This window comes from Oncorhynchus masou, chromosome 1, assembly GCF_036934945.1.
Source record: "Oncorhynchus masou masou isolate Uvic2021 chromosome 1, UVic_Omas_1.1, whole genome shotgun sequence".
NCBI lineage: Eukaryota > Metazoa > Chordata > Actinopteri > Salmoniformes > Salmonidae > Oncorhynchus > Oncorhynchus masou.
In genome coordinates, this window is record NC_088212.1 from 44,790,684 (window position 1) to 44,810,241 (window position 19,558).

At 42.1% G+C, this 19,558-nt stretch overlaps 1 protein-coding gene across 1 annotated transcript in view; it reads left to right on the forward strand.

Moving 5' to 3' along the window:
* The window catches only part of LOC135545104 (collagen alpha-1(XXVII) chain B-like), a 144,044-nt gene that overhangs the window by 123,591 nt on the left and 895 nt on the right, over positions 1–19,558 (forward strand). The window contains exons 32-59 of the mRNA XM_064972744.1: positions 335–388; positions 1,295–1,348; positions 1,512–1,565; positions 1,760–1,813; positions 1,909–1,962; positions 3,263–3,370; positions 3,675–3,728; positions 4,051–4,158; positions 4,243–4,296; positions 4,496–4,549; positions 5,529–5,585; positions 5,698–5,751; positions 5,900–5,953; positions 6,063–6,116; positions 6,308–6,361; positions 8,042–8,149; positions 9,143–9,250; positions 9,401–9,508; positions 9,741–9,794; positions 15,367–15,429; positions 15,619–15,672; positions 15,783–15,818; positions 16,200–16,253; positions 16,383–16,406; positions 16,517–16,582; positions 16,878–17,049; positions 17,378–17,487; positions 17,709–17,927. Coding sequence (XP_064828816.1) covers positions 335–388; positions 1,295–1,348; positions 1,512–1,565; positions 1,760–1,813; positions 1,909–1,962; positions 3,263–3,370; positions 3,675–3,728; positions 4,051–4,158; positions 4,243–4,296; positions 4,496–4,549; positions 5,529–5,585; positions 5,698–5,751; positions 5,900–5,953; positions 6,063–6,116; positions 6,308–6,361; positions 8,042–8,149; positions 9,143–9,250; positions 9,401–9,508; positions 9,741–9,794; positions 15,367–15,429; positions 15,619–15,672; positions 15,783–15,818; positions 16,200–16,253; positions 16,383–16,406; positions 16,517–16,582; positions 16,878–17,049; positions 17,378–17,487; positions 17,709–17,927 — 2,097 coding nt within the window. The remainder of the gene's footprint in view (positions 1–334; positions 389–1,294; positions 1,349–1,511; positions 1,566–1,759; positions 1,814–1,908; positions 1,963–3,262; positions 3,371–3,674; positions 3,729–4,050; positions 4,159–4,242; positions 4,297–4,495; positions 4,550–5,528; positions 5,586–5,697; positions 5,752–5,899; positions 5,954–6,062; positions 6,117–6,307; positions 6,362–8,041; positions 8,150–9,142; positions 9,251–9,400; positions 9,509–9,740; positions 9,795–15,366; positions 15,430–15,618; positions 15,673–15,782; positions 15,819–16,199; positions 16,254–16,382; positions 16,407–16,516; positions 16,583–16,877; positions 17,050–17,377; positions 17,488–17,708; positions 17,928–19,558) is intronic.

Here is a 19,558-nt window from a genome sequence, read left to right on the forward strand (position 1 = left end):
GCTCTCCTGTGGCGGGCCGGGTGCATGCACAGGACATGGTTGCCATTTGAACAGTGTTTCCTCTGACACATTGGTGTGGCTGGTTCTGGGTTAAGCGAGCATTGTGTCAAAAAGCATTGCGGCTTGGCAGGGTAGTGATTTGGAGGACGCATGGCTCTCGACCTTTGTCTCTCCCGAGTCCATACGGGAGTTGCAGCGACGGTAACTACCAATTGGATATCATGAAATTGGGGATAAAAAGGGGTGAGATGTGTATAGTGGAAATGGTCTGTCTTCCTGTGAACTTAGTTAAATGCTATCTGCATTTATAACAACTGGGTTTATATTATTTCAGGGTCGCCAAGGACTCTCAGGACCTCCGGGTGCCAAAGGAATAGCAGGAGAGCTGGTAAGTCCTTTTATGTCTAAATATTTGTAGGGTTTATCTGCCAAATCCGTGTCAGTCCTAAGTGTCTCTGGCCCAGCCAGGGATATGGGAGTTATATCCTGTGTTTAAATTCCTATAGAGCTCAACACTTAATGCCACATCAGGTTAGCGTTATATTTCACCTTCAAGCCAGAAAGCTGTCTTTGATTTCATTACTTCCCCTAACTTTGTTTACTGTATTGTCTCCATACAAATACCCTTCCTTGGGTGTCTTTCTACTGCTCCTCTACTTGAAACCAGGGGTTATTGGATCCAACAAACATCTTAGAGAGGAAGTGACTAGGGGAAATGTCCCAAAAAATCTGCATCTCCATGTGTTGTAAACTTCGGTGTGCGTCTACAGTACGTCTTCATTCCGATACCTCAAATGGTGCAGCATCTGCTGGTTGAGTAGCCCAGGGAAGCCTAATCCTGCATTAATGTAAGATAAGATGATTTACTCAGAGCTTCCTGCAGAGGCAGAGAGGCAGCTTTATGTGAACATTGGGGTTTTTTTCTCCACCACATAGCCTACAAAAGCTTTGGCTCTGTGTTCTAAGTCTCTAGCAGTAGGAGCTGATCTGGATCTCAAGTCTAGATTCATTTATCACCACCACTCCATGATTTACCCTCAATGGCTTTTTCACATTTGTATCCTCGCTGCCTCTTTCGCGTTATAATCCTTGCTGCCTGTTTCACATTTCTATCCTTGCTGTGTTCCCTTACATTCGCTTATTATCTACAATGTACTTAGTTATTCCGGTGTAGTTTTTTTTATCCGCAATGTACTTAGTTATTCAAGTGTAGTTACTATGATATAAGGGCTGCATAGGCCTATGTATTTGTGTGTTCAATCATCACTACACTGCCTCTGTCTTATCATCCTAGGGACCAACTGGGCCACCAGGAACAATGGGTCCCCTGGGACAGATGGGCCTCAAGGTAAGTTTCACCACACTCCATAAACATGCCAAACGGTAGTATTGTGGCTTTTATAGGTTATTGTAATTGCCCGTGTAGTGTGCCATTCACATAAGGCATTGGTCATTGGAGCCTGAACACTATCTGTCTAATTTGATTGTCAATGGGGATTTTTCTACGACAGGGTCCCCCTGGAAAGGTTGGGGAGTGGGGATTGCCAGGAGAACCCGGAGAGAAGGTACGATAATATCCTCAACTGCTCAGAAAAATAGTTGATGTATTCAACAACACTTCTATCAAGGGGTCACTCAACATCCCACTTCCAATGCCATAACTTACCGAACCAGTAAGAGTCTGTATATCAATCTGCTGTATGCATGTCCATAGGCCACACAATCCATGTGCTTAGTGTGTTATTGATCTGTGTGACAGGGTGCCCTTGGACCAGCGGGAAACCTCGGAGAGCAGGGCCTCATCGGACAGAGGGTGGGTACCCCAAAGTTCACTTGTACCCATGTTGGTGATTCCTCTAGTAGTAACATTGGCCTTATTAACTTGTACTGAGCCCTCCTCTCCTTCAGGGTGAGATGGGAATCGATGGGGAGGCTGGACAGAGTGGACCAGATGGACCTAAGGTAAGAGATAACACTATGGTAATAGGATCCATCACAATGACTAACTTGAGTTGAAAGTCTCGGCCAAGAGTTGACAGTCATTGTCTCTTTGGCTGTGTTTTCACAGCCACCCGAAGAAGGTGATATAAATCGGAAGTCTAAAGTCCAGATTCCATGTGGGGTTTTTTGTTTACACATTCTGGAAGAAATCAGATAGTTATCAGATATACAAATAATTGGCAAAAGATCTGAATTGGGCTGCCTGTATAAACTTTGACATCAGTGGACAATTTTGGTGCCACCCCTTTTTCTCCCCAATGGGTAGTTACAGTCTTGTCTCATCGCTGCAACTCTCGTACGGACCGGGAAAGAAGAAGGTCGAGAGCCGTGCGTCCTCCGAAACACAACCAAGCCGCACTGCTTCTTGACACAATGCCCACTTAACCCAGAAACCAGACGCACCAATGTGTCGGAGGAAACACTGTGGCCGGCTGCGACAGAGCCTGGACTCGAACCCAGAACCTCTAGTCGCACAGCTACCACTGTGATGCAGTGCCTTAGACCACTGTGCCACTCGGGAGGCCCTGCCAGTTAGAGTTGCACCCTTGTATCTCCAAATAGGATTCAGTCGTGTGATAGCCAATGATTTGTAAATCAGAAAGAGCGTCTTTTTATGATAACTTTCACTATTTCAATCAGCCATTCACACAAGAGAAGGCGATTCAAACCTTTATTAGATCATCACAGCTATATTCATATGAAGATAATGAACTGTACTGTACACTTAGCTGGAATGACAGTTATTTTCAGTCAGACTCAAGTACTGTATATGTACTGTATGCTGTTGACACTGAGTGAAAATAAATAGGCAGCTGGCCTATTTTGAGCTCTTCCGTCTGTCAGGAGTTCTGATAGAAATACAGTGGTGATTCAGAGAAGCACAAGGAGGTTTCATATCCATCTGAGCCAAGCTGCTGGATAGTAAGTGTTGTGTTGTGCATGAACACACGCACGCACACACACACACATACAGAAGCTCTTGCTCGCACACACGCGCATCATCATCCTCTCTCCAACAATCGACATATTACCAATTGTCAGTCAAACGATGCAGGACAACTCTACTATGAGTGCAGTGGCTTATGCCTTAAAACTCACAGATGCACGTCTGCACCATATTCAACTGCTGTTCACATGGAACACTTCTCCACGTCGGCCTTCAAAGTTATTTGAATATTTGTTACTACCACCAAGATCTACACCAGTGAAGTATTGTATCTGGTCACGTCTGAGTGCATCTTCCCTATGGTTCTGTGCTCAGGGCGAGAAGGGTGACATGGGACCGGAGGGGGGTAAAGGAGAGAGGGGTGAGATCGGACTGAAAGGAAAGGAAGGGTCTCCTGGACCTCCTGGCTTAGTGGGCTTGAGGGTGAGTGTCCAAACGTAGGATTATTACATCCCGAAATGTAACCTTACATTTCCTGTACTTAACTCTCAGGTTCACGTAAGTCAGACTGATGACTTAACTCACTGGTTGTCGGATGAACAATGTAGTCTACTATATGCCAAATACTGTAGGATTCATAACACTTCTTTGTCTCTCCAACAAACAATTGTTTTACTTTCTTAAGTGTAGAAAGCAAACTGCTTATGACATTGTTCTAACCATTGCCTCGTCTTCGTCACATGTTTATTGCAGTTCAAGTAATGGTCTTTTGACTCATGTCTTCCAGGGTCAGGAGGGTAAACCTGGCAAGTTTGGTGAAAGAGGAAAACCAGGGGAGAAGGTATGTACTGTATGTCAGCTCAATGCCTGCAGTTATTTAATAGGCCTCCGCCTGACACTCTCATTTAATTCCCTGAAACCTGTTAGTCGTTTTACCATAGTCATGTTTTGTAAAGAAAGTTTGATGACTGCTTGTAATTGTGGTCAACAGACATAAGGGTCAATAGCCTTCCAAGTCACCACACTATGATTAAAGTGCTCAGCCAATGGGCAGTTTTAAAATGGACAGTTGACATAGTACATCCATCCACACACCACTTCCTAATGACAGAAAGGTGACCTTGCTAATATTGTATGCCTGCTCTTTGGCAACCCTTCTCCAGGGCAGCAAGGGTCATATGGGTCACCTGGGAGAGACTGGGCCAATTGGTGAACAAGGAGAGGCAGGATTTGTCGGGCCGAAAGGATCGAGAGGAACCATTGGACCAGTGGTAAGGCTCTTCTACAGATCTGACACTGATGTGGAGGTTTCTTAGTGTTGTAGGTCACTAAGATCGATCATGTGATATTCACAGGGTTCCCCGGGTAGAATGGGCCAACAAGGCGAACCAGGCATGCCAGGATATGAGGTAAGAATGACCCTTATATCATTGAATTGGGTGTCTTTGACTCAATATTACTGAGATTTTTGTAGAATCTAGAAAAACTAAAGATGATTGATCAGTAGAGAGCATTGTCGTCTGTGATATTTTGCACAATAGGTTGCCCAAACTATGTCAGAGGTATTGAGTTGTGCTCCGTGATGACTTACACCATCTGTTATTTTAGGGCCACACAGGACGACAGGGCACACTGGGACCTCCTGGACCAAAAGGTGAAAAGGTACACTTCCCACGGTCCTGTCTGTTTGTAATAGCTCTCAAATTCTACTATCCAAATGGGCCTGGACTCATGGCCTGTGACGGTTTGGGTTTAGTGATGACTGACCCAACACTGTCTGTTATTTTGTTTGTCTGTTCTATGGTCAATCAACATTATGTCATATCCTGTTATAACAAATTGGTATGGCTAGTCTATCCTGACTAGGAAGGTACAAAACTTTAGGGTTCCAGAGTTTCTCCTGGTCAGGTCAGGTGGTCAGGAAAACTCCTAGCCCTACCCATTGGTAATAGCTGCATGTGTGCATACACTGAGAGAGTCGATCTCACTGCCTGTGTTGCTGTTATAGTTTGATAATCCTGCAAGAAGTGATCAAATATAATTGTTTGATGGCATGCACCAAGGCACATCTCATTAACTCAGGGGACATTGGCCACAAACTGCTTTGGAATACTCCTTGTCATCATTATTCAGGAGATCAATCATGGTTCAGTTGTGATAAATAGGACTTCGATATTAAGCAGTTTCCTGTTTACCGATAATGATAAACTCATAATGACATTTGACAACCTTGCTTACCCAAATTGTGCCACTGCTCATAAATCGTTAAGTTTTGGATCCCTTCTCCCCTGTTTCCTCTTCTATATCTCCAAGCACATACACAACACATGCACTATATAATACTACAAGCATCCCACATCATTCATCAGTCCCTATAAAGTCCACTGGAACATTTAATGCAATCTTGATTCCATTTAATTGGAACCTGCCCGGTTTACTGTCAACAAAAGCCCTCGATTTATTTGAATACTCCATTGTTTTGGAATCCGATTAAATTTCACATAATTTCACTTTACACAGTCTCAAGTTCAAGTTTGAAGTTTAAATGTATTGTCCTGGAGGCAAATTGGTTTTGCAGCAATGATCATACATACAATGCATAAAAAACTACATGTGTTTTCCTGTATGATTTTTTTTCCAGGGGGAACAGGGGGAGGACAGTAAGGTGGAAGGCCCTCCTGGTCCACAAGGTGACAGAGTGAGTTCCTCACATCATGTATCCCTCCGCCTACAGCAGTGTTTGGTGATTATTAGCTGCTGTAGCTAATTATCTATATGCTTCATTGTGTATGTTTCTCATCTGAAACAAGGGTCCTACTGGAGACAGGGGAGTCCGAGGAGAACCAGGTGACCCCGGATACTTAGTGAGTGGGACATCGTTTGACGTTATTCTTTCATTGACCAGGATATACTGTATAAAATAGGGGTAATAACCAATCTAGTAAGAAAGTTACTTTACTTGAATAAACTTGCTTCATGCGTGGGAAATGTTAACACACGTCTACTTCTCAGGGCCAGCCAGGAGTGGATGGAGAAAGAGGCAAGGCTGGAGCAACTGGACTACCTGTGAGCCAATGGTTATGTTTATGACTTGCTAATATGTGATTACATACACTGACAGGATCCACATAAATACAGTATCCAGCTTTTCATCATGTATGCATTCCTATTGTAGGGACATCCTGGATCAAGGGGAATACAGGGGCCAAAAGGATCCAAAGGTGATCAAGTAAGGACAACAGACCTTGACAAGTAACAACATATCTGTAGTATCCAGTGTCATTGTATACCATAACACCTGTTCACTTCACATCATGACATCTGTTTGAACCAGACACAGTGTGATTGATTTTAACCTATGGTATGATGACATCATGTCACAGTTGGTTGTTGACTGTTGTGTACTCTGATCTACTCCAGGGTCAGAAAGGCAAATGGGGGAAGCGAGGTGAATCTGGGACCAAAGGACCACTGGTAAGTGGGACACCTAGTTTGTAAAGCAATGCAACGTGTACCTAATTTAATTGATTGAATCAAATCAAATTGTAATTGTCACCTGCGCCGAATACAACCTTACAGTGAAATGCTTACTTACAAGCCCTTAACCATCAAAGCAGTTTTAAGAAAATAAATAAGTGTTACGAAAGTATTTACTAAATAAACTGAAGTAAACAATAAATAAATAAAAAATAGTCTGGGTAGTCATTTGGTTAGCTGTTCAAGAGTCTTATGGCTTGGGGTTAGAAGCTGTTAAGAAGCCTTTTGGAACTAGACTTGGCACTCCGGTACCGCTTGCCGTGCGGTAGCAGAAAGAACAGTCTATGACTAGGGTGGCTGGAGTCTTTGGCAATTTTTAGGGCCTTCCTCTGATACCGCCTGGTATAGAGGTACTGATTGGCTGGAAGCTTGGCCCCAGTGATGCACTGGGCCGTACGCACTACCCCCTGTAGTGCCTTGCGGTCAGAGGCCAAGCAGTTGCCTCAAGGAACTTGAAGCTCTCAACCTGCTCCACTACAGTCCCGTCATTGAGAAGGGGGGTGTGCTCGGTCCTCCTTTTCCTATAGTCCACGATCATCTCCTTTGTCTTGATCACGTTGAGGGAGAGGTTGTTATCCTGGCACCACACTGCCAGGTGTCTGACCTCCTCCCTATAGGCTGTCTCATCGTTGTCGGTTGTCGGCAAACTTAATGATGGTGTTGGAGTCGTGCTTGACCATGCAGTCATAGGTGAACGGGGAGTACAAGAGGGGACTGAGCACACACCCCTGAGGGTCCACCATGTTGAGGATCAGTGTGGCAGTGGTGTTGTTATCTACCCTTACCACCTGGGGGCAGCCGTCAGGAAGTCCAGGATCCAGTTGCACAGGGAGGTGTTTAGTCAGGGTCCTTAACTTAGTGATGAGCTTGGAGGGCTCTAGGGTATTGAATGCTGAGCTGTAGTCAATGAATAGCATTCTCACATAAGTGTTCCTTTTGTCCAGGTGGGAAAGGGCAGAGTGGAGTGCAATAGAGATTGCATCATCTGTGGATCTGTTTGGGAGGTATGAAAATTGGAGTGGGTCTAGGGTTTCTGGGATAATGGTGTTGATGTGAGCCATGACCAGCCTTTCAAAGCACTTCATGACTACAGATGTGAGTGCTACGTGTCTGTAGTCATTTAGGCAGGTTACCTTGGTGTTCTTGGGCACAGGGACTATTGTGGTTTGCTTGAAACGTGTTGGTATTACAGACTCGGTCAGGGACAGGTTGAAAATGTCAGTGAAGACACTTGCCAGTTGGTCAGTGCATGCTCTGAGTACACGTCCTGGTAATCCATCTGACCTTGCGGCCTTGTGAATGTTGACCTGTTTAAATGTCTTACTCACATCGGCTACAGAGAGCGTGATCACACAGTTGTCCGGAACAGCTGGTGCTCTCAAGCATGCTTCTGTGTTGCTTGCCTCAAAACGCGCATAGAAGTCATTTAGCTCGTCTGGTAGGCTTGTGTCACTGGGCAGCTCATGGCTGTGTTTCCCTTTGTAGTAGGATTCAGTCTTAGCCCTGTATTAATGCTTTGCCTGTTTGATGGTTCGCCGGAGGGCATAGCGGGATTTCTTATGTACTAGAATGCAGGTTATGATACAGTATATATGCTTATTTCTGTGTATTTCCTAGGGTCCAGAGGGTCATCCTGGCCCAAAGGGAGTTGTTGGCAGAGAAGGCCTTGAGGGCCAGCCTGGAATGGACGGCCATCCTGGGAAAGACGGAGACAAAGGAGTAAAGGTAAGAACAGACAATAACTGTGTACTCCTCCCTGACTGAAATGACCAGGGCCTCATTTCCCAAAGCCTTTTTAGCATTAAGATCATCGTTAGAACCTTAGAATGTATCTTTAGTAGCCAAGGTGTTTCTCAGAGCCTTTCTTTGGTAAAATGGCTTTTAAATAATGTTGCACATCTTACAAGTGATCCAGAACACTCATAGTGCAGCCAAAAGTGCATCGTTAGATGCTTTTTTGCCCTTCCACATCACTTTGTTCACAAAACATCTCCGCTGAATATAGAATCAAGATATTTAAGCTATCCGTCTGACTGTGACTGCGAATAACTTCAGAACGAAGTTGACTAAAAATACAAAGTATTTGCAATTGCTACAAACAAGTGAAGGATAAAATGATGCTTCAAATTAAAACCGAGATGACTGCATTAATAAGTACATAGGCTACAATGAACCAGTATCTGGGCTTGAGGAGATCCTGACACCCAGGATCCTTCAATTCAAAGTCCCATTAACCTACTCTGCAGATGTTATAACATCAAAATACATTAGGTACTCACCAAAATATGGAGTTTCGCAGAGCAACTATAGTCAATATTGCCATTATGCACGGTATGTACTCACAAAAAAAGGCTTGCCTCAATGTGTTTCATGATGTGTGATAACATGTGTGCAATGATTTAGTGCACTATTATTGGGTAAACACAATAAGCTGCTTCAATAGCCTATTTGCAGCCATAGGTGGTAATATCTCTCTAGGAGCTGATTTGTTGTCAGTATTGTGGAATAGTTCTAATGTTATGGTAAGATTTAAATGGAGAAAGCTGATCCGAGAGCAGCACTCCTTTCTTTCAATCCTATCAATATCGAAGCATGGTCACACAAAAGACTTAGCGAACGTTCTCTCTACGTGCTCGTAAATATCAATGTATCTTAATGCTCAAGTTATGTTTTCTGTAAGGCTTCAGTCAGGGTCCGCTCTGTGTGTTCACTCCTCAGGGTGAGCAAGGGGATGACGGAGAGTTTGGTATTATCGGCAAAGCTGGAAACCACGGTAAAACGGGCGTGCCAGGGCTTCCAGGCGATCAGGGCCACTTTGGATCGAAGGTGAGAGAGAAGTGAACATGTTCCAATGAACTATAGAGACCCATCATATTTATCATGTTAGACATTGTTTACGGTGTTGAGAAAAAGGAATATGCACTTTGCTTGTTATTCATTAAAACTGGTTTCTGTTCATGTGTGCGTGTGTCACAGGGTGAGAGGGGTCTCCCAGGCCAAACGGGACCTTTAGGGAAAAGAGGCCACATTGGTGGAATGGGGTTGCCAGGGAAACAGGGTCACCAGGGGCCCAAAGGACAGCCTGTGAGTAACATAGCAATAGTGCGGAGTCAGAGAAGAAGTTGCTCATTATGTAGCCCTGTTCAGTCTCACTTGACTGAAAATTCTTGTTCACCAAACCGGTTTGTCATCGTTTGCATCTGTAACTCAAAGGTTATTTGGTTGGTAATGAGTAATGAACACAGACTTATGGTAATGACTGGAATATGTGATGATGCTGGTGATGAAGATGTTTCCATCTCTCTCCTCTCCTCAGGGTGACACAGGTGAATCAGGGTACCCAGGGGTTCTCGGAATGTTCGGACCAAAGGTATGCTACACTTCCCTCCGTTTTCATCTCCCACCTGAGTCGCATGATCAAATGAAACAATTCATTAATCATCTATACAGTTTCCCCCACAAGAATGACCAAATCCGTAAACGTGGGTGTGACAAGGCTGGCTGTCACCTTTGTGCGCTTAAAGGCTTAAAACGTACACTGAGAATACAACTTGATTTATTGTGCAAAGGGTGCAAGATAAAACAATAACAGCTTATCAGGTGCTAAAACAACAGCTCCCCTTTCAGACATGGACTCGCTAGAACATTCTGAACGCACCTGTTTTATGCTGTGGCATGAGCAATAATCTAATTACAGTCCCAGCATAAAGTATTCACACCCATTGACTTGAATTTAAAATAGATTAAATTGACAAATGAATTACAAATTAAAAGCTAAAATGTCTTGAGTCAATAAGTATTCAACCCCTTTGTTATGAAAAGCCTAAATAAGTTCAGGAGTAAAAATGTGCTTAATAAATCACATAATAAGTTGCATGGACTCACTTTGTGTGCAATAATAGTGTTTAACATGATTTTTGAATGACTATCTCATCTCTGTACGCCACACATACAATTATGCGTAAGGTCCCTCAGTCGAGCAGTGAATTTCAAACACAGAGTCAACCACAAAGACCAGGGAGGTTTTCAATAATTATAATTTGTTTTTAAATGTAACCTTTATTTAACTAGGCAAGTCAGTTAAGAACAAATTCTTATTTACAATGGCGGCCTACCCCGGCCAAACCCGGACTACGCTGGGCCAATTATACGCCGCCCTATGGGACGCCCAATCACGGTCGGATGTGATACAGCTTGGAACTGTAGTGATGCCTCTTGCACTGAGATGCAGTGCCTTAGACGGCTTCACCACTCAGGAGCCCAAAAGTTATTAATTACACTTTGGATGGTGTATCAATACACCCAGTCACTACAAACTCAGTTGCCGGAGAGGAAGGAAACCACTCAGGGATTTTACTATTAGGCCAATGGTGACTTTAAAACAGTAACATACTTTGATGACTGTGATAGGAGAAAACTGAGGATGGATCAACAACATTGTAGTTACTCTACAATAATAACCCAATTGACAGAGTAAAAAGAAGGAAGCCTGTACAGAATATAAATATTCCAAAACATGCATCCTGCTTGCAACAAGGCACTAAAGTAATACTGCAAAAAATGTGGCAAAGGAATGACATTTTTGTCCTGAAGCGTTATATTTTGGGCAAATCAGCCAACAAGATGAGTAGGCCTAACGAACAGCAAAAGCATTAGCCTATGTCAATCTACTATTCCCATAGTACAAAAGTTGACTTATTCTGTGTGATAAAATAAATATTCCAAACATAGTCTAGGACAGTTGTGGAATGCGAAAGAACCCAAATTAATACAAACATTGGCATTAAAAAACTGGTTTACGCAGTGAGGCTTACGCAACAGTTCAGAACGTTTAGCTTAAAATATTAATACATTTCTGCAGTAATTCTTCACATTATAAGCGCAACAATGCGCACACGGCAGTAGGCTATAAACTCACGTGCTGCTTCTGTATGCCAGTTAGGCTCTACAGCCCTTGTAAAGCAGATGAATGTGCTTAATTTGGCCACTTTAGTTGTGATACAAACCTTATCAAAACATATAGGACTATGGGCTAGGCTACATGAGGTGTGATTCAAAAATGTCGCAAAAAAAAAGACTTTTCCCGCGGTTCATTTTCATGCCAGCCAGGTAGGCTATACTCCTGTTGTAAAGATAAACAATATGATTAATATTAGGAAGGTTTAGAACTAAATATAGTAGGCCGAGCCTATAGAAAGCTGATGGGAACCTCTTTTTAATAGAGGCCATCACTCTGTTTTCTCACACAATTGTATAACCTATAGAAATGTTGCGATACATGAGCTCATGGGTTCTCATGAAGTCTTTGATTAGATTTTTGATTACATTTGAATTGATGTCAGAGTGATTAGAGGGACAACAGAGTGCTGAGTACCAGGCTGTTAGCAAGTTTGGCAGGCTACTAATAACCAACAGCAGCATCAGCACTTTGGATTCCTAATTACTGAGACTAAATGGTCATGTGGAATTTGACTGCCTTCATGGATTGTGACCGCAGATGTGGCGGTAATACGGTCACCACAACAGCACTGTTCCTGAGTGGCAGAGTTACAGTTTTGACTTAAATCTACTTGAAAATCTATGGCAAGACCTGAAAATGATCAACAACCAATTTGACATAGCTTGTAGAATTTTGAAAAGAATAATGGGCAAATGTTGCACAATCCAGGTGTGGATATATATATATATATATATATATATATATATATATATATATATATATATATATATATATATATATATTGCTATATATATTGCTTTCCACACCTGTTGCACAATCCAGGTGTGGAAAGCAATATATATATATATATATTGCTTTCCACACCTGGATTGTGCAACATTTGCCCATTATTCTTATATATATGTAGCTTCTCTCTTTCACTAATTGTGGTTGTTCTCTCTCTTTCTTTCTCTTCTCTTTCTCTATATACTCAACAAAAATATAAACGTAACACGCAAACTGTTGGTCCCATGTTTCATTAACTAAAATAAAGATCCCAGAAATGTTCCATACGCACATACAGCTTATTTCTCTCAAATGTTGTGTACAAATGTATTTACAGTAGAAATACCGTGACGAGATCCTGAGGCCCATTGCCATGCCATTCATCCACCGCCATCGTCCCATTTTTCAGCATGATAAACCATGTTGTAAGGGTCTGTACACAAAGGTTCTTCCATGGGTTGCTTACTCACCAGACCCATTGAGCACATTTGGGATGCTCTGGATCGACGTGTACGACAGTGTGTTCCAGTTCCCGCCAATATCCAGCAACTTTACGTAGCCATTGAAGAGGAGAGGGACAACATTCCACAGGCCACAATCAACAGCCTGATCAACTCTATGCGAAGGAGATGTGTCGTGGTGCATGAGGCAAATGGTGGTCACACCAGATACTGACAGGTTTTCTGCTTCACACCCCTACCTTTCATTGAATCAGATGGCTTATTCATCACAAAACCATTTGATGTTGCCAATTATTTTAATGATTACTTTATTGGCAAAGTGGGCTAACTTGGCCAGGAAATACCAACAACGAACAGTGAGCCATCATATTCACGCACACAAAAGGAAATAATGAAAGAAAAGCATTGCAAGTTGGAATTTTGTAAAGTTAGTGTGGGAGAGGTGGGAAAATGATTGTTATCAATCAATCTTGACAAACCTCCTGGCATTGACAACTTAGATGGAAAGCTACTTAGGATGGCAGCCGACTCTATAGCCACTCCTATCTGTCATATCTTTAATCTGAGCCTAGAGGAAAGTCTTTGTCCTCAGGCCTGGAGAGAAGCCAAAGTATTTCCGCTACCCAAGAGTTGGAAAGCAGCCTTTACTGGGTCTAACAGCAGACCTATACGCTTGCTGCCAGTTCTTAGCAAATTGTTGGAAAAAAATGTGTTTGATCAAATACAATGTTATTTCTCAGTAAACAAATTATTAACAGACTTTCAGCATGCTTATTTATAGAGAAGGGCATTCACTGTCACAAATTACTGATTGGTTGAAAGAAATGGATAATAATAAGAGTGTGGGAACTGTACTGTTAGATTTCAGTCCAGCCTTTGATATTATTGACCATAGCCATATTGTGGATTCAGAGGTATCTATCTAATAGAACTCAGAGGGTTTTCTTTAATGGAAGCTTCTCTCTCTTTCACTAATTGTGGTTGTTCTCTTTCCCTCTCTCTCTTTCGCTTCTCTTTCTCTCTCACTCTCTCTTCTGCTCTCTCTTTCTCTTTTTCTCTCTCTTTTTCTCTCTCTTTTTCTCTCATTAATTTTCATGATGGAAAAATGTTTTAAGTATAAACTTAAACAACTAAAACCAGATATAAAGTATGTAGAGAAGATAATGGACGTATATATATTTTTACAATATAATCTAGTGACAACTAACAATCACCAAAATAAAAGGAGACAGTGAGGGAGAATTGAAAATTCCAAAAACAATTAATTTAGCAGTATTAATTGTTTTATGTTTGAGCAAAAGAACACAGCAAAACTGGATAACATGGCAAAATGCATAGAATTGCAGGAAACTAGCTTTAAAACTGTAAAATGTTATCTCAACGCCATGGCATATTATATTGAATCGCAAGAAATTAGCTTTAAAACTGCAACATTTTCTCTCAGTTGCATGGCAGAATGTGTCGAGTTGGAGGCAGTTAGCTTTTAAACTGCAAAACAAATTCTCAGCTCCAGGAAGAAATTAGTAAAATTGCAGGAAATTAGCGTCAAAATTTCGTCATTTTCTCTGCAGCACCAAGAAAATATTCTTTCAAATGTAGCCACGCAACAGCCGACCACGCTCATTGCCACGCCTCCTACCACGCCCCCTGCGACACCCACCACCTAAGCCCTTTTTTGATCCAGAAAAAATCCTGCAATGGTGAATGAATGAAACACAACAAACACATCTTGCTCTTGAAATAATACTTGCATAAACATTTAAAATAGTTAAATGCCTCTAGTGAAGGACCCTCTCCTTCTCAGTTGGCCAAAAATATGGTTCTGATAAAACAACGCCAAAAAGCATAACCCATTTTCAGTGGTAAATCAGAGATTGGCTGGAGATTATTAGAGAGCTTGAGAGGAATTTAAAGCCTCAAACGGTTTGGTAGCATTTTTTGTTTTTGCCCTGAAAGGGATAAATCAGAATTAAAGACTGCTGCATTTGGACAGAAGAACGGTCCACAATAAATTAAACGCACCCACGCATAACGTCACTTAACATGCCATAACTTTTGTTACTCTGCTACTCTGTAGTGATGTTGCTCTGCAGGTGCTGGCCAGCTGAGAAAACAGAGACGTTAGCAGGCTTTACTGAACTTTTAGGCAGTAATTTAGTGTGTTGTATGACTGCCAGTGCTCCACTTGGAGATTTTCCTAGTGTTTCAGTTTGATATACAGTGTACGCACAGTCACACAACAGAGGATGCTAAACAGATGATACACTGATATGGTGCAACCTTCCACTCATTTGGCCCATATCGTCATACTTCACATTCAGTGTGCATTATCAACATGTATGTTTGTCAACACATGTATTTGTATCCAACAAGTTCTCAGTCTCATGTCAGAATTAGATGTTAATCCATGTTCCTCAAACATCAAATTTCAAAGTTGTTCCAAAGTGAAGTGTTGTAGGTTAAGTTTAGGCATTAACTCCGAATGGTTAAGGTAAGGCTTAAGGTTTGTGATAAGCTTAAAACAAAAATATCAAAAACAACTTTTTATTGCTGGATTCGAACTTGCAACCTTTGGAATCGGAAGACAGATGCTTCCCCGTCCACAACACCCTATCAAAATCAAAACATGCTTGAAGGTAAAATCGCTCACTGTTGCCTCTAGTGGCCAGTTTCCACATCTCCTGACATCCTCAGACATGGATGGACGTTGAATATTGACTTGTATAACGAGTGACCTGGCTGTTGTATCTCCATAGGGACCTCCAGGAGATCTCGGCCCAGCCGGGATACAAGGACCAAAAGGGCCACATGGATTGATGGTAAGAAGAGAAAAGAAAAATGTGGACATTATGATCCTGAGTTTTTACCTGTACAGGGAAAACTCTGGGCTGTAGCTGTAACTACAAAGCCATTTTCCCCCTGGTTAGGCCAGGTAAAAATGATTCTCTGCCTAGTCAGATATCTACCTATACTTCTACTTTATCACCATGGTTTTTCTCTCTCTCCAGGGCAATGTTGGTGCCAAAGGCCCAGTTGGTATCATCGGGCCCAGTGGTAGTCCAGTATGTACATCATTAAATCTCATACCTTCTGATATGCAACACATGTTAACCCTCTCTTATTTGGCAATAATGGAGGGATTTCCCCTCTTTCTTTTCTCTCTCCCCATCAGGGTCCCCATGGTGACAAAGGGAGTCGAGGGGAGACGGTGCGTGTCCATATCTTTGATGAATCCGATCCCCTATAGACCCAGGTTGCGTCTGAAATTGCACTCTATTCCCTATATAGTGGGTACCATTTCGGACACAACCCATTGCTTAGTGTGGAGAGCACACTACTTAAAGTACATTTAGCTTCGACGCCCAAAGCCCTTTCCCTTAGTCCTCCTCTGTTGTGGAATAATTTCAGACAGTGAGAGATGACTGCTGGGCTGCTGCTTGATGCTGCTTTTGCTTCTCCTGGTAAAGGAGTTTAAATGATGAAATCCATGATATTGATTGGTCAAGACCAGTCCCCAGTTGGAGTATTATTGTCTAGTGTATTGGGGGTTTATTAATCCAATCGTGTTTCTGTTTCTTTTCATAAACAGGGGGTGCAAGGACCACGGGGCCTTCCTGGTCCACGTGGACCACCCGGGCCCCCAGTAAGTCCTTTGTGTTATTTATGTTACTCTGTGGCAGTGTTAACCTAATTTTAATATTAATTATTTTGTATACTGTACTATGACTGCACAATACATTAAAACCCACTTTCTATTTCCTTTGGTTTCTAGGGTCTCCCTGGTTCTCTGACATTTGTAAGTCTGCTTTACCCTTATGTTAAAACTTGACTGTCAGGAAGGATGAAGAGGCGTGAAAGTAAGTGTTCCAGGGTGGTCTTACTGTGTCATTTTGTCATCTCATCCAGAGAAAGGAGGCTATTGGAGCTGCTTTCCAAGTCATTATTGATTCTCATGCTGCACTGAGGTCAGAGGTGAGTACTCTGTGAGATGATCCCTTGGGAATTCATCAATGTGGCCAGAGGATAATTGTGTGTGTTAATGTCGGTGTGTAAAATGTGGTGCACATCAAACATGGTTCCCGTTATATGGAGTTAGATGTACAAAACTGAAGTCTCTCTTACAAATCAATGATTATGGGCTACTGTAGGCTCCCCATGTGTTGACTTTGTCTTCATACATTTTAGCACATTATCATGTGTCTGCCTTATACAGAGGCAATTTATCTCCTATTGGTGCTGTGTGACCGTTGTCCTCATTCCATTCTAGAGTTACCATGTCATGGACCTGCCCATGTTGGACCACCAGGGAACAGAGATCTTCAAGACCCTCCACTACCTCAGCACACTGATCCAGAGCCTGAAGAACCCGCTAGGCACCCATGACAACCCAGCACGCATCTGCCGAGACCTCAAGGACTGTGAACAGAGGATGAACGATGGTAAGGAAGTTGGAACTAATGTCGACTGAAAGACATGAAAAGCTGTGACATTATTTCCACAGAAAAATACAATGTTAATTTATTCAGTTACTAGGTCCTAGGGCCAATATTTTAACCTGCACGTGACTCTGGGCTCATATGTGCTATAACTACGGTATAAACAATAGCTCTATATACCTGACGAAGCTAGTGACACCTCTTCCAAAAGCACTAGATCCTTGCCATAGCCCCTCAGAACTCAGCTGTCAATATGTGCCCACTCTGGTGAAATTACACTACTCCTGTATCCAAAATCCCTTTTCACTCAGTTTATTTTCCCTCCCTTAAGGCACTTACTGGGTCGACCCAAACCTCGGCTGCTCGGCTGACACAATCGAAGTGACGTGTAACTTCAGCAGCGGCGGCCAGACCTGTCTGAAACCCATCACAGTATCCAAGGTCAGCATCAACTTCTATTGCTCTCACTATCTGGCTCATTTGAATTTCCTGTCTTTTGTGGCTTTTTGACAAGCCCTAACCTTTAAGTTCAAATAGGATTTTGGGGGATTTAGTCATCTCGGCACCTAGAACCAAATCTTGCATGCCTGCTGGTGTTTCGTCTGTCACAAGAGACTACGGATGGAATTGTAACGGTAGTTGACGTTTGTCTCTGTCTGCAGCTGGAGATTGGTGTAGGTCGCATCCAAATTAACTTCCTCCACCTCCTGAGCTCTGAGGCAGTGCAACACGTCACCATCCACTGCCTGAACGTCCCTGTGTGGGCCAACAGTTCCTCCCTGGAGCCTTCTCCCACCGCTGTGCGCTTCAAGGCCTGGAGTGGAGACATGATCCAGGCTGGAGGACTCTTAGAGCCCCACGTTGTGAGGGATGACTGCTGGGTATGTTGACCAGTCAAAGATTGCTCTGCAACACTTTGCATAAATGTGCCAGTATACCATGTAATAAGGATACTCTATTATTACTTATCTAACCAGAATGTAATTACCCAGTTGTACAGTGCCTTCAGAAATTATTCATACCCTTTGACGTATTTCACAATTTGTTGTGTTACAGCCTGAATAAAATCAAATAAAAATGTCTCACCCATCTACACACAATACCCTATAATGACAAAGTGAAATCATGTTTTTTTTGCCATTTTTATGAAATGTTTTGAAAATATCTAATTTATAGAAGTATTTCCATTCCCGAGTCAATACTTTGTAGAAGCAGCTTTGGCACCGATTAGACCTGAGTGTTTCTGGGTAAGTCTCTAAAAGCTTTCCACACCTGGATTGTGCAACATTTGCCCATTATTATTTTCAAAAATGTTGAGCTCTGTCAAATTGGTTGGTGGTCATTGTTAGACACCAATTTTCAGGTCTTGCCATAGATTTTCAAGTAGATTTTAGTCAAAACTGTAACTCAGCCACTCAGGAACATTCACTGTCTTCTTGGTAAGCAACTCCGGTGTATATTTGGCCTTGTGTTAGGTTATTGTCCCGCTGAAAGGTGAATTAATCTGTGTCTGGTGGAAAGCAGACTGAACCAGGTTTTCCTCTAGGATTTTGCCTGTGCTTAGCTGTTTTGTTCAATTTTCATCCTGAAAAACTCCCCAGTCCTTAATGATTACAAGCACACCTGTAACATGATACAGCCATCACTATGCTTGAAAATATGGAGAGTGGTACTCAGTAATGTGTTGAATTTGCTATATTATTTACAGTATTACTTAAGCACCTTGTTGCAAACAGGATGTATGCCTTGGAATATTTGTTTTGTCAGGCTTCCTTCTTTTCACTCTGTCAATTACATTAGTATAATGGAGTAACTATAATGTTGTTGATCCATCAGTTTTCTCCTGTCACAGCCATTAAACTCTGTAACTGTTTTAAAGTGACCATTGGCCTCATAGTGAAATCCTTGAGCGGTTTCTCTCCTCTCCTGCAACTGCGTTAGGAAGGACGCCTGTATTATTTCTGTAACTGGATGTATTGATACACCATCCAAAGTGTAACTAATAATAACTTCACCACACTCAAAGGAATGGTCAATGTCTGTTTTTTTTACCCATCTACCAATTGGTACCCCTCTTTCTGAGGCATTGGGGAAAAAACCCTGGTCTTTGTGGTTGAATCTGTGTTTGAAATTCACTGCTTGAATGAGGGACCTTACAGATAATTGTGTGTGTGTGTGTGTAGGGTACGGAGATGAGGTAGACATTCAAACATCTTTTTAAACACTATTTCACAGAGTGAGTCTGTGCAACTTGTGACTTGTTAAGCACATTTTTACTCCTGAACTTATTTAGGCTTGCCATAACAAAGGGGTTGAATACTTATTGGACTCAATATATTTCAGCTTTTCATTTTCTATTAATTTGTAAAACATCTAAAAAACACAATTCCACTTTGAAATGGTGACAAAAATCTGAATTAAATCCATTTTAAATTAAGGCTGTAACAAAAATCTGAAAAAGTCCAGGGATGCGACTGAATACTCTCTGAAGGCGCTTTATTTCATATCAATC